This window comes from Lygodium microphyllum, chromosome 11 (genome assembly GCF_053477565.2).
Source record: "Lygodium microphyllum isolate KBCC chromosome 11, Lygodium_microphyllum_v1.1.10, whole genome shotgun sequence".
In the NCBI taxonomy this organism is placed as follows: Eukaryota; Viridiplantae; Streptophyta; class Polypodiopsida; order Schizaeales; family Lygodiaceae; genus Lygodium; species Lygodium microphyllum.
In genome coordinates, this window is record NC_141145.1 from 61,029,937 (window position 1) to 61,047,331 (window position 17,395).

At 41.0% G+C, this 17,395-nt stretch overlaps 1 protein-coding gene across 3 annotated transcripts in view; it reads left to right on the forward strand.

Moving 5' to 3' along the window:
• The window catches only part of LOC148028872 (exosome complex component RRP45A-like), a 61,252-nt gene that overhangs the window by 34,736 nt on the left and 9,121 nt on the right, over positions 1-17,395 (forward strand). For all 3 annotated transcript variants that reach the window (XM_087687643.1, XM_087687642.1, XM_087687641.1), the window contains exons 2-6: positions 14,861-15,070; positions 15,167-15,262; positions 15,390-15,504; positions 15,667-15,747; positions 15,842-16,030. In XM_087687643.1, the coding sequence (XP_087543769.1) occupies positions 14,861-15,070; positions 15,167-15,262; positions 15,390-15,504; positions 15,667-15,747; positions 15,842-16,030 (691 nt within the window). The remainder of the gene's footprint in view (positions 1-14,860; positions 15,071-15,166; positions 15,263-15,389; positions 15,505-15,666; positions 15,748-15,841; positions 16,031-17,395) is intronic.

A 17,395-nucleotide genomic window follows, 5' to 3' on the forward strand; every position in this document is an offset into this window, starting at 1 on the left:
GCAACGCTTCACTTCCCTTGTGACTCTTCCATTATTGTCTACTGCGACAACTAGAGTGCCATTGCCCTTGTCGGCAATCCAATCATCACACCATGGACATGGCATGTGGGACTCCACTTTTACTTTTCCAGAGAGTAGGTTGAGTTAGGCACTATCCACCTAGAGTTTGTGCCTTCATCAGACAATTTTGCAGACATTTGATTGAAGCAGTAAACCGGTTGGTTCTTTAGTACCTTCTATCCATGATCGGCTTGGGTACACCCTCCCCTACTTCTTCAGATTAACGAGGAGAGGGTGCTTCCCTTTTTCTTTTCCTTCTAGTTTGAGAGAGAGTGGCTACTTCTCTTGATAGTGACAGTGATGATGCTTATAGGTTTTAGACATTCATTCATTTATTTATTCTTTTGTATATACTTATGGACATTTGTAGCTTCATCCGCACTGTCAGGACGACATGATTGTAAAAGGGCAGTTGAGCAAGTGTACAGTTCCCTTATGAAGGCACTGTTTAAGTGGCACCATTGCATTGCATTTTGCGTGAGCATGACATCTTGTATCTTCCTTTGCATTACCCCATGCACTGGCCTTCTGTTCATGTAAATATGCATTTTTGCATATCTATCCCCTTTCGGTCTTTTAGAGTGGTCGACTATGGATCCACCTTGTTCGTGGCATTGCATATGGCAGTCTCCAAGGCAGTTTTTCCTATATTGCTTGCTTTGGTTGTCTTGCTTGCTTCACATCTTTGCTATATTTGTGTCACCCATACCTTTGCTATATTTGTGTCACCCATACCTTAGTCACGGACATCCAGTAATGGTAGGGATAGTATGCTTATTTTGTGAAGGGCTTAGGTTTGACCATCCCTTATCACTTTGCCGTTTTTTGGGGCACAGATATTCAATATGACGAAAATTGATTTGAAACCCTTAATGTTAAATCTATCAAAACTACAAAGCCCTTTAAAAGAACAAGAAAAAACAAAAAAAGAAAAAGTCCCTAGTTGATTTTATCTGCCTTTGCAGCAGGACTTGGTATATAATGTCCCCATTACTTAGTTTATTTTTGTTGGGTATAAAAGCCCTTTACGCACTCTCCCGTGTATATATTACTTCACACATGTGAACCCACCCTAAGGGGTGTAAGTGTACCGTATCCTAAGTATAACTATGTTCTTTTATTCTTTGTATATACCACACTGGTATATACCTATTTGACGACTTAATCTCACTCTTTCACTGTCAAACACTGTTTAGCTTTGTGTCATTGAACTCCTCGATTAATGTGCATGCTCTTAGCTCTCTTTCTCTATTTGCTTCCGCTTCGACTCTGCAAATTGGTATCAGAGCCAATGGCTCACGCAAGCACGCAATCGGTGTGTCGGGCCGTTGAGGAGTAGACGAGTAGGTATCAAGTGATTGACTAGTTGGGTGCAGCTAACGGGACATGCATCAACAGTTGAACGGTGCAGGTGTAACGGGCTAGGTAACTAGTCGGGTACAGGTGCAACGGACGGACTAACGGGACTGGAGGTGATTGTTGCGTGGTGGGACTGGAGGTGTACGACACGATGGAAGGCTTACGCGTGACGGGGATAGGGTGTCAGACTGCACGGACGACAGACGTCATGCACTCGCACGGACGACGGGTAGGTCAACGCCCCGTTTTTTTAAAATTGAAATTAGAAAATTTTCCAGTATGATTTATTCCCCCTCTTACGGGTGTTCACGTAAGCAAGCACAGAGCCCAAATTTGTACTAGTTTCCCTCTTAAAATTTGGGGCTTTTCCCAAATTTGGTACTTGACACATATTCGAGTGACTTCTAAACCATAAATTGCAGACATTGAGTACACAAGCCTTAAAAATTTTGGGGATTCTCAAATGCAAGTGAAATTTTTGCTTGGTTGAGCCAATTTCTTGGAAATTGTGCACTCTTGGACCCCAAAATTTGGGGCTTTTGCAGAAATCATGAAATTTCTGCAACATTAGCCCGTACTTGATGCTTAGGAAGATGTATTTATGCAATTGGAGCAGATTTACTGCAGAAATTTTGGGGCTTTTCACAGTGGTGATGTATTTTTGAGTCGTTTTGAGAATGCATGATCGGATTGATGAGTTACATAGAAGAGATGCTGATTGGGCAGCTTTTAAGAAAGCTTTGAGAGAAGAGCTTTTCTTAGTTTTGGATGCTTCAAATGTTGAAAAAGGGCAGCTTCTCTTGGTACATGTATTACTGAATACTCATTATGTAGTGAAACAGTGGTAAATACAGCATTTGGGTCATTGCATTTGGAAATTTTGGTGATGTATTACTGAAGTGGGAGTTATCCTTAATGCAAATGTATCAGATTTGATTCGTGCATATGCTGTAATCAGTACTTCAGATTGAAATTTGCAGCAATACATCTGCTTCTTGTACACCTTGGAAGTACAAGAGTGTATACTTGTTGTTACAATTTAGAAATCTTGCTATTGGCTCAAAGCATTCGGCCCTTTATTGCAGTTGTGTATTGCTGAAGATGGCTGGTAGTGCATCTACATTTGACACAAAGAATCTCTTTGAGATTCGTAAATTTGACGGAAATAGTTTTGATCTTTGGAAAGATCGTATGTAGGGTATACTCTTTCTAAAGGATTGTGATGATGCTTTAGAAGAACATAAGCTTGTTGCTTTGTCAGATGAGGATTGGGCTAAAATAAATAAAAAGTCCATTATTTACATTAAAATGGCCATCATAGATGTTTTCTTGGTTGATATAAAGGGGCTTGATACTGCCTATGTAGTTTGGGAGAAACTCAAGGCTACTTATGAGAATACAACTCCTGTCAATTAGGTACATCTCATGCGGAAGTTGGTCAACTTGAAGCTTGATGAGTCCAAATTTGCCTCAGAGCATTTGAATGCTTTCACTGGTATTTTGAGTTAGTTACAGGATGCAGATTTGCTAGCTTTTGATCCTAAATTGAGGGCTATCTTCTTGCTCATGATCTTACTTGATTCATGGAAAGCATTGGTTGCATCATTGAGCAATAACCCCAACTTGACATTTGATGGTGTGCGTGGTTCTATTCTAAATGAAGAGATTAGACGCAAGGCAAGTGGGAAAAACAGAGGATCAGCCTACAATGTAAGAGGAAGAATTGAAAAAAGGTATAATGCTGCAAATAAAAACAAAAATCGCAACAAAAGCAAGGAAATTAGCAAGATGTTATCAATGTGGTCGCAAAGGGCATAACAAGCCCTATTGCAAGTACTTTAAAGAGGAACAAGAACATAAGAAGTAGGCTAATGCAAAAGGCAAAAAGAATGACAAGGATGGCAGCTCTACCCTTAAAGAGATAGAAAAAGCAAATGTGGTATCTAGTGTTGTTATTGAGGAAATAGAATATGATAAAGATGCTGATTTGTTGGTTGCATTTTCAGATCCGCTTGCTATGATAGTGGAAGACATGTATATCACTAAAATAGATGTGATAGATGCTTTATTGTCCGCTCATGATGGTTTGTCACAATCGTGGATTGTTGACAGCGGTGCTTCTTTTCATGTAACTCCATCTTTGGAGTGTTTTGCTACTTATGCAGAAGGTAATCTTGCAAAAGTCTACCTTGGCAACAATCATGCATATGATATTGAAGGATTGGGCACCATTCACCTGGCTCTAGAAAATGGTTAGGAATTGATTCTTCATGATGTTAGGTATGTTCCTGGCATCAAGAAGAGCTTGCTTTCTGTTGGGCAGCTAGACAACAAAGGTTACTTCACTATTTTTGGTGGTGGTATGTGAAAAATACAGAAAGAATCTATACTAGTCACTAGAGGTGGTAAAAAGGGGACACTGTATTATCTCTATTGCAAGGCACTTCCTGGAAAGTTTGTTGCATTTGCTGAAGTACAGTCACACGTGGAGTTATGGCACAAGCGTCTTGGACATATGAGCCAAAAGGGTTTGCAGGCACTCTCGTCACTTGGAAGAGTTGATGTAAAAAACTCAAAGCTTGACTTTTGTGATCATTGTGTTCTTGGTAAACATGTAAACAGTCTATACTCTCATTGAGCCTCTAGGAAGGTATGTATCTTGGATTTAGTCCATTCTGATGTTTGCACCATGCCAATAAAAACTCATAGCGGTTTCTGTTATTTTGTGTCTTTATTGATGACCATTCTAGGAAGCTATGGGTCTACTTGCTTAAGCAGAAAAGTGAGGCATTGGATGCTTTTAAAAGGTTTTATGCATCGGTTAATACTAAAAAAGGCTTAAAGTTAAAAGTGCATAAGAACAGATAATGGGGGAGAGTATGTATCTAAAGAATTCAATAAGTTTTGTGATGACAATGGGATTAAATGGGAGCTTACAGCTCCTTACAATCCATCATCAAATGGTGTGGTTGAGCGAATGAATCACGCGTTATGTGAGAAGATTCGGTGCATACTGTCCACAACTAATATCTCACAATCGTTTTGGGGAGAGGCACTTGAAACCACGGTGCACATTTGCAACCGATCTTCACATCGTGCACTTGAAAGTGGCATCCTTGAAGAGGTTTGGTCTGGCAAACATGCTTCATATAGCCACTTAAGAGTCTTTGACTGCGAATGCTATGCACATGTACCTGTTGATAGTAGAACGAAACTTGACATGAAATCTCATAGAGGCATCTTCATGGGTTATGGAGATGAAGGTGAAATGGGCTATCGAGTTTGGGTTCCAAGCATGAAAAAGGTGCTATGTAGCCAAGATGTGGTATTCAACGAGTCAAAGCTGTTGAAAAATGTCACATCGAATGACTCAGACAAAAAGAAAGTTAAATTTCAGCATGATCAATTAATTGAACAGCCATCAACCAGTGAAAATTCAGCTCCTTTTGATGCTGATTATGACAATCAGCATATCATTATTGAGCCAGATGAAAATGGACAGCAAGGGGATGCTCAACATCAGCTTGAGCACCAAAATCGGCATGTTGAAAATGAATTACAGCAGCCTGAAATTGTATTACAGCAACCTGAACATGCAGTTCAACAGCCAAACAATGAGGTCATTGACGTTCCCTTGAATGTGGATCCATTACCTGATAACACAGATCATTGGGTAATAAGGTCTACACATGTCAGAAGACCTATAGATAGATTTGATCCTTCTTTGGACTGCATTTTACTCACAGATGAAGGCGAGCCTCTTACATATAAAGAGGCCTTATCATGTGAGTTAAAGAAGAGCTAGCTATGTAGGAAGAAATGAAGTCATTATATTAGAATGATACTTGGGATTTGGTTACATTGCCCAAGGATAGAAAAGCCATTCCTAACAAATGGGTCTATAAAATCAAATGTGTGGATGGCAAACCCAAACAAAGCAGCTAAGAAACGCGTTTCTTTGAATTTGAAACTTACGAATCGTTTCTTAAAGCACGAAACATTTCTGAGAGTAAAAACATGAGCGTTTTTAACCTTTTTTTTTTTGGTGAGTTGGAATTCAAACTATGGTTTTTTTGACAAAACCTAGTGGGCAATGTTAACTATGATGATGATGATGTGTAATGACTTGTGAGGGCTCAGGATTTTGGATGAGAGACTAATTTTTTTGTAATTTTGTTTACTTATTGGGCTTTGTCAATCTAGTATCTATTCTTGTCTTGAGATTTGAATATTATTCGACTTTAGTCTCATTTATGAGTTATTTATGATATATTATGATTCATTCTTGATTTTGACATTTTGTTAGTTTGTTTTGAAATGAGAAACATGATGTTGCAAATTGACTCAGTCCATATTATATATAGGCTATTTACATGTTAATTTTAATTTTCTTTGTATGATATGTAAGAATCATAATTTTTGAGTAATAAACCATAGTATAACTTGTCCAAAGACTAACTTTGACATAAGTGACAAGTCAATAATGGATCATAGATATGTAAGGTATAATGTATTATTCTCAATTGGCTCTATTATCACTCAAGCTCAATTAGCCATTCTTTGTTTAAGAGAGAGTTCCATAGAGGTTTAGAACCTCTTTTCCCAATCAAAACTATCAAATTTCCCTATATAAAAAAATCCGTGTTTCTTATTTTACCCCCTCTTGAAAGAAACTTACCAAATACGTTTTTGACGTTTCGTTTCAAAACGCTTCTGGTTGCTATGAACCCAAATACAAAGCTAGACTTGTGGCTAAGGGCTATACACAAAAGGAGGGCATCGATTTTAGCTTAGTGGATAGTCACTTGACAGTTAAGTGCGCTTGGGTGACGACACTGCCGGGGTAGGTGATCTCCCGGGAAGATTTTTCTACAAGCTAGTGGGAGCTTCTCACGTGCAGCCAATGGTGCCAACGAAGCCTTTATAGCCCGTTGCCAAGTATGCCAAGGCCAAGATACCAAGGTCTATGCCTTGGTTGCCACCTTAGTCGTGAGCCTTGGAGTGACGCCACCCGACGACGAGACGTGTGGTGCTCGTCCATATATTCGTTAAATTGGTATCCTTGCGCTACGAAAATGGAGCCCCTCCTTGACGTCATCAATGATGTCGTAAAAAACGCTAAAAGAAAGCGTTCCCTCTTTATCATCGATGATGTCATAAAAAAATGTTAAAAAGCAAACGTCCTCCTTTTACCCCCTCCGGTTACTATATAAATAGGGGTAGAGCGTCACGTCAAGAATACACATAGATACAACAATGACCCGGGCAGAAGTCTCTCTGTTGGTTGATGACGAAGCTCTGCTGCAACCAGCCGAACCTCTCTCTCTCTCTCTTTACGCCTACGCGGGAGCGTTGCTCGAATCCATCAGCTTCTTCCATTGCTCCCAAGAGACGTCGAGATGTCGAGCGAGGTCACGCTTAGAGAGCTCCCCAACGTGAAGAAGTGGCCGTTGCTAAGGGAACTCAATACGATATTGAAGCGCAAGCAGAGGTTAACCCTAAACCCATTCAAACCGAAGAACCAGCTGTCCCACAACAAATCAAGGATGCGGCCATAAACCGTAATCATGATGGATGGCCGAACGGAGATAATCGAGTTCAATACATAAAAAAAAGATTACTTTTTAAGCTATTAATACTACAATTTCCTAATGAGGAATAAGCTAGTTTGTTATATAGATTACGATAAGTTAAAACATACTTAAATTTACAAAAACATGTTAGTATTATTAATTGTTTTTTAGGAAAGAACTCGGAAATTGATGGAGGGGATAGATTCCATGCATCGCATTGACAATTGTGTTAAAATGTCTTATGGTTATGACTGCTTTTGGATTTGTGAATGATGAATTATGGTTCTTATGATTCCGTGCTTACACAGAGGGACGAGTTGAGGATTATGTTGGTTCGGAACGTTGGGGTCCCCAACCCAATGCTCCTTAACACTCTGCGGAGTGTGGAATAACTCACCTGTGAGGTGAGGGTCCTATACTCCGGAGAGAGAGAGGTGTTTTTGCTTTTTGATCACTCCAGTACCTGAGAGGGCAAAGGGCCGAGTGGTAAGTGCCCTTATTATATAGGACGGCTCTGGAGGCATAGGGAAGCTTAGGGGGGACTCTGAGCCAGTAAAATTCCTTGTTGACCGCAGATGGAGTGCGATCACATACAGCCCAATGTTACGTGCTAAAGATTGAGTTTAACGAACCCAATTTCACGGAGTTATAAAAGAAAGCTGATTTTATATGTCCAAACAGTGTGGTAGTATGCTTTGCTAATTAGAAAACTAAGCAAATCCCATTGAGGAAAGTGGGAGGCTTTGATCTTGACGATTGGACGCCTATGGCTGGGTGGACCTAATAAGTTGGGTTTGTTGGGAATAAAGGCCCTCGTGCCTTTGAATGTACTCGGGTGTGAACACACCCTTAGCATTTATACTTACACATATATATCTATCTAAAAACCTATAGGTACACTCTTGTTATTGTACCTAAAAACGTGCATACTCTCTGCTCTGCTCTCTCTCACTCACTCTGTCTCTCCGCGACTAAGGAACATCCACTGTCTCGATCTTCGTGCCTGTGACCTATCAGAGGTTGCAAGAGTGATACTTTGTAATCACTTCATGTATCTAGTGCGCGTGACCATGTTGTTGCCATGATCGAGCAGCCAAGTGTTTCTTTGTGGCATGGCCGGTTGGGACACATGAGTTAAACTGGAATAAAAGTACTTTCGCGTTTGGGTTACTTGCCTTGTCTTCGTTATGCTGATTTTGAGCAATGTGATCATTGTATTTATGGCAAACATGCACAGACGTCTCATAAAAAGTCTCTTTCACTAAAAAATCTTCTCCACTAGAGTTAGTACATTCAGATGCATGTTAGATGCCAGGATTATCTTTAGGGGGAAAGAAATATTTTGTCACCTTTGTCGATGATGCTACATGGAAGGTATGGGTTTATCCTATTCGTAGCAAGGATGAAGTGCTTGACAAGTTTAAAAAATTCTTGGCATTGGCTGAAAATCAGACAGATAAGACATTTAAGTGTCTTCGCTTTGACAATGGTGGGGAAAATGTGTCCAAGCCCTTTTATGCATATTGTGACAGCAAAGGAATAAAGAGGGAGCTCACTGCTCCTCATAATCCACCCCAAAATGGAGTTGTAGAGCGGATGAATCAGACCATATAGGATAAGGTCCGTACGATGTTGTCTCATGCTGCATTACCCCATGGTTTTTGGGCAGAGGTTGTTATGATAGCCATTCACTTAATTTATCGGTCACCAAATAGGTCTTTGGGGGGAGGGGGGGAGTTCCCCAAGAAGCGTGGTTGGGCAAGACATCTTCGTATACTCATTTGAAAGTGTTTGGCTGCGAGGCTTTTGCGCACATTCGTAAAGAGAAACGCAGCACACTTGAGCCAAAGTCTTGTAAATACATTTTTCTAGGATATGGTGACGAGGGTGAAATGGGGTATAGATTGTGGGATCCCGAGAAAAGGAAAGTAGTATGCAGCAATGATGTTATCTTTCGGGAAGATCGCATGCATAAACAGCCCGAAAAGACTGAGGAGGTCCGTAGGGTTGTATTCCGGGAAGAAATACCTTTTGGACAGCAAAATATACCCGCTGTACAGCAGCAAATATCTGCTGTGAATGAACTTGTAAATGTAGGAAATGATGCTGGAAATGATCAGCCAGCTATTGCCCATGAAAATGAGCCATTACATGTGCAAGAACAGCCAGGACAACAAGCTGTTAATGTTGATTTGCAGGCTGAAATGCCAGGACAGCATGCTGAAAATGGAAATTTGCAGGAACAGCCAGCAAATAATGACCATTGGGTTAGGAGATCGTCTAGGGCTACTAGACAACCTGACAGATTTGTGCCTGGTGCAATTACTGTGGTGAACCGTCTTGCTTCAAGGAAGCAATGGACAGATAGGACATTGAGAAATGGTATAAAGCCATGCTGTCAGAAATGGAATCTCTTGAGAAAAATGACACTTGGGACTTGGTGCAGCTGCCTAAAGAGCAGAAAACCCTTCCATGCAAATGGGTTTACAAGATGGTCACTTCTGGTTCCTCACCAAAGTACAAAGCAAGATTGGTTGCAAAGGGGTACAAGCAGAAGCATGGAATTGACTTTGATGAGATTTTCTCTCCTGTAGTCAAGATGACTACATTGAGAACCATTTTGGGCTTGGTTGCAGGTGAAGATATGGAGTTTATACAGATGGATATAAAGATTGCGTTTTTACATAGTGATCTGCACGGAGACATATATATGCAGTAGCCTGAAGGGTTTGTGGAAAAATAGAAAGAAAAGATAGTATGTAAACTCAAAAGGAGTTTGTATGGGCTGAAACAAGCACCCAGAGCATGGTATCATAAGTTTGATACATTTATGCAGTCTCAAGGTTTCCATAGAAGTCAAGTAGACCACTGCTTGTATACCAAGAAGGGCAGCAGATGGCAGCTTGATTATCTTGGTTTTGTATATTGATATCATGCTGATTGTTGGCAGGGATACTCATGCCTTGGACTCATTGAAGCAAAGTCTTAATGGCAGCTTTGACATGAAGGATCTTGGTGATGCCAATCACATTCTTGGCATGCGAATCCTTAGAGATAGATCAAAAGGCTTACTCTATCTATCTCAGCAGGAGTATATCTCCAAGGTTTTGCAGCGTTTCAATATGGAGGAGGGGAAAAACAATTGGGATTCTATTGCCTCCATATGTGAAAGTCAGTCAGAGGAAAGCCCTACATTTGATGATGAGAAGGCTGAAATGGCCAAGATACCATATGCTTTAGCTGTTGGTAGTTTGATGTATGCTATGGTTGCTACACGTCCTGACATTGCCTTTGCAGTGGGAGCTGTTAGCAGATACATGGCAACCCTTGGCAAAAAGCATTGGGATGCAGTGAAAGGTATTATGAGATATCTCAAAGGCACAAAGGAGTTGTGCATCTGCTTTGGAAAGCAAAAGGCATTTGTTGTTGGCTTTAGGGATGCAGACTATGCTGGTTATGCGGACTGCAGGAAGTCCACTTCTGGGTATGTGTTTACTTTCACAGGAGGAGCAGTCTCTTGGATTTCCAGGCTATAAAAGTGTGTTGCATTGTCTACTATAGAGGCAAAGTATGTGGCTGCCACTGAGGCATGCAAGGAGGCTTTATGGCTTTCACGTTTGGTGGGAGAGCTTTGCATCATAGAGTTACCTGTTCTCCATTGTGATAGTCGGAGTGCTATCATGCTAGCACAGAATCTTGTCTTTCATGTAAAGACAAAGCACATACAGGTGAAGTATTACTTCATTAGAGATGTACTTGACAGCAAGAGCACTGAGCTTGTCAAAGTGCATACAGATGATAATCTTGCAGACCTTCTCACGAAGGATCTTCTAGCAGAGCGATTTGCTCATTCCCGACAGATGATGGGAGTTGGATGGATATATATATTTCAGCTTTGCACATACCTAGATTTAGCTGATTCTTTTCTTCTCTTAAGGCACATTGCCTTTAGGTGGGAGATGGTTGGGAATAAATGTCCTCGTGCCTTTAAATGTGCTTGGGTGTGAACACACCCTTAGCACTTGTACTTACACATATATATCTATCTAAAAACCTTAAGATACACTCTGTCTCTCCGCGACTAAGGAACACCCACTGTCTTGATCTTTTTGCGTAACATATTACTACAGGGTAACTTTTCAACATTAGATAGAGCTGATTAAATCGTAACCCTCCCAATATCGATAGGATTAGTTACCAAGTTTAACATCGTTTTAGGGGGCTAGAGCTGAGATTTTACCTTATGGGTAGGGGGATTGAGTCACACTCTCCCCCGTCTCTCACTCTCTTTGAACCAAGTGCGGTGTTACTCTCAGTTTTGTCTTTGATTGATTATAAAGTGGTCTTTCTTAGGTGGGCATTAGATTGCTGTTAGGGGTGACTTGTCCACGCTTCCCTTGTGAAGCAGAACTAAGATTCCCATTTTCAACCAAGTCCAAGGTTTCCCATGGGGAGACGGGATGGTGATGTGTATGGATATGAATTTCAGTCGACTACTAAGAGGACTCCTCTGGGTCTGTTGGAGGAGGCACCTCACATGATAGGCCACTAGGCAGCCACCGTGTACCCTTTGTCCGATGCCGTGGCCTCTTTTGGGTGATCACTTGGGCTCCCTTGGTAAGATATCCATCGCCTCTATAGTCTTACTAGGCCACTGGGTAGTCGACCTGCACCCTTTGTCCAATACTTTGGCTGCTTTGGGGTGGGATGCCTTGGGATAAAAGATAAAGAAAAAAAAAGGGCTTAGCCGGTCTCCTTCTCGTGGCATCGTTATTGGGCTTGAGAGGATGTGTTGAGCTAAAAATGCATTAGCTTCACTTAAACAGCCCCAAAACATGCTTAATTAAGGAAGAAACCTTGTTTATGTAAAAAGAAGTGCGCTTCTAGGGAGTGTCTGTATCCCATAAGCACAAACCCACTTAGGAGGGCCTAAATTTTCTATAAATAGGTATATTGCCCTCCATTCAGCCCCAATCTCGTTTTTACAGGTTTCAGGTGTTCTCAACTTGTTGTCCATACCCTGTTCGTGGAGGACATCGCAGTCCAAATAGTCTGTTGTAGTCTTCACACATCTCGTGCATGTTTCCAGCCCTTCATCATTAGTTTGCTACTGTTTTCAGCCAGGCGATTGCTGCTGTCCATCATCCAGTTGTCGTAGAGCCTACCATGCCACCATACTGCTGCGTTTGCAGGCCTTAGTTGCCGCCATGCAGATTTTCTCTCTTCTTCAACTGTCGTCATCATCTCCTCTGCTTGCCGCTGCTGTTTTCTCTCTCGTGCAGCCTGCGTTTGCTGTTTTCTCTCTCCTCACCTGCGTGTTTAGTCTTTCTCTCTCCTGCAGCCTGCGTTTGCTATTTTCTCTCTTCTCCCTACTACGTTTGCAGATTTTCTCTCCTGCTGTTTTCTCTCTCGTGCAGCCTGCGTTTGCTGTTTTCTCTCTCCTCACCTGTGTGTTTAGTCTTTCTCTCTCCTGCAGCCTGCGTTTGCTGTTTTCTCTCTTCTCCCTACTGCGTTTGCAGATTTTCTCTCCTCACCTACGTTTTTAGTATTTCTCTCTCCTCACTTGCATTCTTCACACTTGCGTTTTTAGTCTTTCTCTCTCCTCACTTGGGTTTTTAGTATTTCTCTCTCTTGCATTGTCGTTTGCATCAGATCCAACCTTCCTTGGCTGCCTTTACTGGGTTCGACATCCAGAGGCTGCCTTGCTGTGATTTGGGATCCGTTCGGAGTACGACACACTCTCCAACTCATTATCCCTGAGATATAGGAGCTCGAGGTATAGTATTCCTTCATTGCATAATGTGTTTGCTGCATGAGTATTGTATATTTAGTAGTCATATCATTTCATTCATTCATTCTTTGCGTTCATTGTCTTTGAGTTACCCTAGCCCTAATTGTGTTCTTCTATCAGTTTGTGTTTTGTCGTATGATGTTATTTGTGTTTTTGTGTTAGGGCATTTTCTTCACACACGATTGGATAGTGACTTGGCTAAGGTAGGATTAGCAATGATTTTCAATAGGTTTATAATTAACGATTAGTCGGAGCAATAATAAATCATTAAAAAAAACAATTCGTAAAAAAGAACAAGACAACTTTAATGTTGGGGGTGAATGTTTCCAACATTTCCTATGGTTAGGAAATGTGTTTCTTGACAACTATGGTCCAATGACTCTAGTGTTGATCATGAGCATAATATCTATTCTTTTTGAGCAAGTTTTTCTAAATTGATTTAGGTTCTTTGTTTTTGTCGAAAGAGGGGTGCCACTCTCTTTAGGACTTGCCTCCTATCTTGGGAGCTTTTGCCACCTTTGGACGTTCCCTTCGAACAAGAGGATGCTAGAGCTTGATTGCTGTGCAAATGCTGACATTCAAAGTCATTGAAGGTCGGTAGTTTGGGCAAGGAAATGGCTTGTTGCATGAAGTGAAAGTATCTGGACTGCAGCTTTTGTAGAAATAATATAATCTGATCATGAATTGAGTCCGGGAGCTAGTGATGGTGAACTTGGCGAGTAATTGCTTGTACTCAGCCATCTTGACTTTCAGATTATCCTTTTCCTTGATGGAGAATTCTTGCAGGTTATGATAGAGATTAATATGTTGGGTTCAATCTCTTGCCACATAATGATCAATAAGATGACTCCAATGATTAGATGCTAGGGGAAAGCGCTAAAGCTGTGAGTAGAACTTGGGGGATACCCCATGTATCATTTTGACATTCGTTGTAGGATTGCGAGCTTTCCATTTATGAATATGGTTAGGGTGGGCAAGTTGAAGGTCTGACATAGCCTCTAGACCAACTATTAGGTGCCAAATGCCTTGAGATTGAAGCACTTGTTATATGAGATTCGATCAAGTCATGAAATTGGACCAGCTAAAATGAGGCTTGTCACTAAAGGCATCATTGTCAGGTGGCAGATGAAATTGGAGGGTCAAATTGGAGCAATTGTGGGCACATAGGGTTGAACGTGGTATGCAGTGTGCACACAGTTCCTTTTATAGAACTTGTTGAAGCACGAAGAATGTCTATAATGTTGTACAAACCGGCTAAAATGCCTTTTGGGGCCTGTCTTAATGAGCTAAAAAGTCCTAGAAAAATTTGTAAATTAGAGGCAAGTTTTGATCGTTCAATGCTCTACCTATCTTAGGTTATTGTATTAGGTCATTCATTTTCATCATCAATGTATCTCTTCTTTATCATACAGATCATCAGCATTCATTTGGTATTTGGATTCATTTATTCTTTGTGCGCTTGATTAGAGGCCACTCTTTCACATGTGCTATTCGATCCTCACATACTTCTCTTATAAAAATGAAGCATAATGAAATGTGGATTATATTGATGTGTAGTAAGGGTTAGGTGCACCTACAAGACCATAGAGGTCAAGAATTCAATGCGGATTTCTTGAGGAAAATGTGAAATGAAATGAAAGGTACAAGTAACTAGATCCACAAAGGTGATTCCATGTGGGAAGGTGGAGGTAGGGGAGAGGAAGGAAAGGGGACAAAAAGGAATGCAGGATATGGATAGTGTTTTAGAAGACAGAGGGTAAGGATTTCAGCAGGAACGTACTGGAATAAACGAGTGTTTCTGGAATAAATGAGTTTTACTGTCTATTCTCTCTAACAAAATCAAGGTCCACAAATGCTTACAGTTTAGTAATGTGATTTTAACATGGCTTGAAAATTGTTTTGTTTTTCATTACTTGTGAGTGTAAGGATTTCAGCAGCAGTTAGAACAGGAAGGTATCAGAAAACTAAGTTCCACAAATGCTTCCAGTTTAGTAATAAATAGAGGCCTTGCCATTGGCTTGTTTGTGATTTTAGCATGATTTGAAACTCGTTTTGTTTCTCATTACTTGTGGTTCAGGGAGGATGGTGCAGTTGAGGTGCAACTGGGCCAGACTCGTGTTATGTGTGTGGTGAGTGGTCAACTGGTGAAACCCTACCCAGACCACCCAAATGAGGGCATTCTTAGTGTGTACACAGAGTTTTCACCCATGGCTGATCCTGCTTTTGAAACTGGACGACCTGGAGAAAGTGCTGTGGAGCTTGGACGAATTATTGATCGTGTCTTGAGGTTGTGATCTTGATTACTTTTTTGTCTGTTCGATGATTGTTAAGGCTGAGATGCCTTTCTAACTGAAAATCACCATGATGGTGTATCGAATTTCAGGGAAAGCCGGGCAGTTGATACGGAGTCACTATGTGTGCTTGCAGGAAAAGCAGTTTGGTCTTTACGAATCGATATTTGTATACTCGATAATGGCGGGTGGGTTGTATGTCTTTGCTTGTTTTCAAATTTGCTTTGCATGTATTCATGATGTAGGAACATAATAATTGCTTGTCTACAATTTGTGCTTTGCCTGCAGCACCTCTAATTTTGTTGTCTTGTGCAGCAATTTGATAGACTCGGCCAACATGGCTGCATTAGCTGCTTTGCTTTCTTTTCGTGTGCCTGATTGCAGTCTGGGAGGTGTAGATGCACAGGAAGTGGTTATCCATCCTCCTGAGGTGTGAAATTGTCTCATTTGTTTATCGATTAACTGATGATGTCATGCATTTGTTTATTAACCGATAATTATATGTACTTAGTATGGATTGTATCATGTTGTTTCCCCAAGATGGTAGAGATGTGTCTTAGTATGTCAAGAAGCTTATAAATATGCATTGCAGATGCGGGAGCCTCTTCGTCTGACTGTTCACTACTTGCCAGTCGCTATGACATTTGCGTTTCTTGGAGATGGAACCTTTGTGGTATGGCTACTGGAAATTCCCTTTGTGTCTCTTTTGCTTTTACTGTATCTTGGCTATTAGGCCTTATAAACAATCACGATGTAGGATTTTGCAGGTGATGGATCCCAGCTATAGAGAAGAGCTTATTATGAAGGGGAGAATGACTGTGATGATGAATGTACATGGTGATATCTGTGCCATTCAGAAAGGAGGAGGGATCGGTGTCTCTTTTGATGAAGTAAGGCATTGCGTGAAGATAGCAAACACAAAGGTTGCAGATATTACTGCCCGGTTAAGGAAAGCTGTAAGAAACGCGACTTTTATTCCATGATGAAGCATGTATGTAGGAAATCCTTCTAGTTCAAAGTGTATGAATCCCCACTATAATCTTGGATTGTCAGGTAATCAACTACTATCACACTGGTTCCAGGTTATTAATGTAAACAGTACAGTTTACTTAGAACTTCAGGGATATTTTTCATGGGCTATACATCCAAGCCGGCTTACAGGGAATGCCTCATTTGTTGACCATAAATGATATTGTGAAAATTGGTTAAAATAGGAACCTTAAATCTGGATATGACGCAGTTTATTCAATTTGTTAATGAACCATAGAATCAGATAGGCTACATATTGGAAAATATTTCTTGGCTACAAGATAGAAAACATTCAAAACAAGCCATAAATGCCATCAACATTGATTATACAGGAGCCTGAGTGTTTAGAAGAGAACAGGAGAAGATTGTCATTGGCTTGCATGTTATTCATCTAGGTTGATTAAAGTTGAATAACTGTTAGAAGTAAAAAACTCCAGAATGTGAGAGCTTGCAGAAACTCCTGTTAAACATATGTGCAATAGTATCCACATAGAGACTTCAGTAAGAAAACATAGCATACATTATGATAAAAGCCACTCAAACCTGAGTCTATGATTTTCAGTCTAAGCAATGGACCTTACAAAATAATCTCAAGTCCACTCCATTTTGGATCATATAACTGTGGAGGTTTCCTTAAGTTCATTTGTACTGCTATTGGCCATTCTATTCATGGCAAGGCTGAACCTGAGTGATTGGGATAGCTCTTGACTGAGTCACTCTGAAGAAGTTAAGCTAATGTTTCTACTCAGTGAATGTTTGCTTCATGATGTGGGGTCTGTATACTGCTAAGGTAGAGGAATGCAGGTCAGCAAGCTTGTTCCAGCATTACTGGTTTGTTGATTTCTTAGGAGGTACTGCTGTTGTGTATTCTTGGACATCTAGGATGGGCAACAGCAGCATATTGGGCCAAACTCATGTTAGAAGGGTTGGTATTCCACACCACAGACCCATGCCATCCCAGTTTATGGATGTGATAGCCAATGGGGCCATGTGTGTCCGTTAATGATCACATCAGATGTGGCAGCTTCTGTGTATCTGGGACTGGGGCTGAGAAGAATCAAGGAGTTGGTGGGGCTGGAGTGGCTCAAGATGACTGCACTGTCCGGTCTGATGAAGGGCAGGAGTGGAGGGAGCGAAACACAACTTTTTGGGTAGCAGGTAGTCAGTGACACCATGCAACAGGAGGAATAATGTGGGCAGCACTGGAGAGAGCTGCAGTCCTCCTAGTCAGCATGATGTGCCAGGATGGCAGTGAAAGAAGGAATGAAGACATGAAGCCAAAAGCTCAAGAA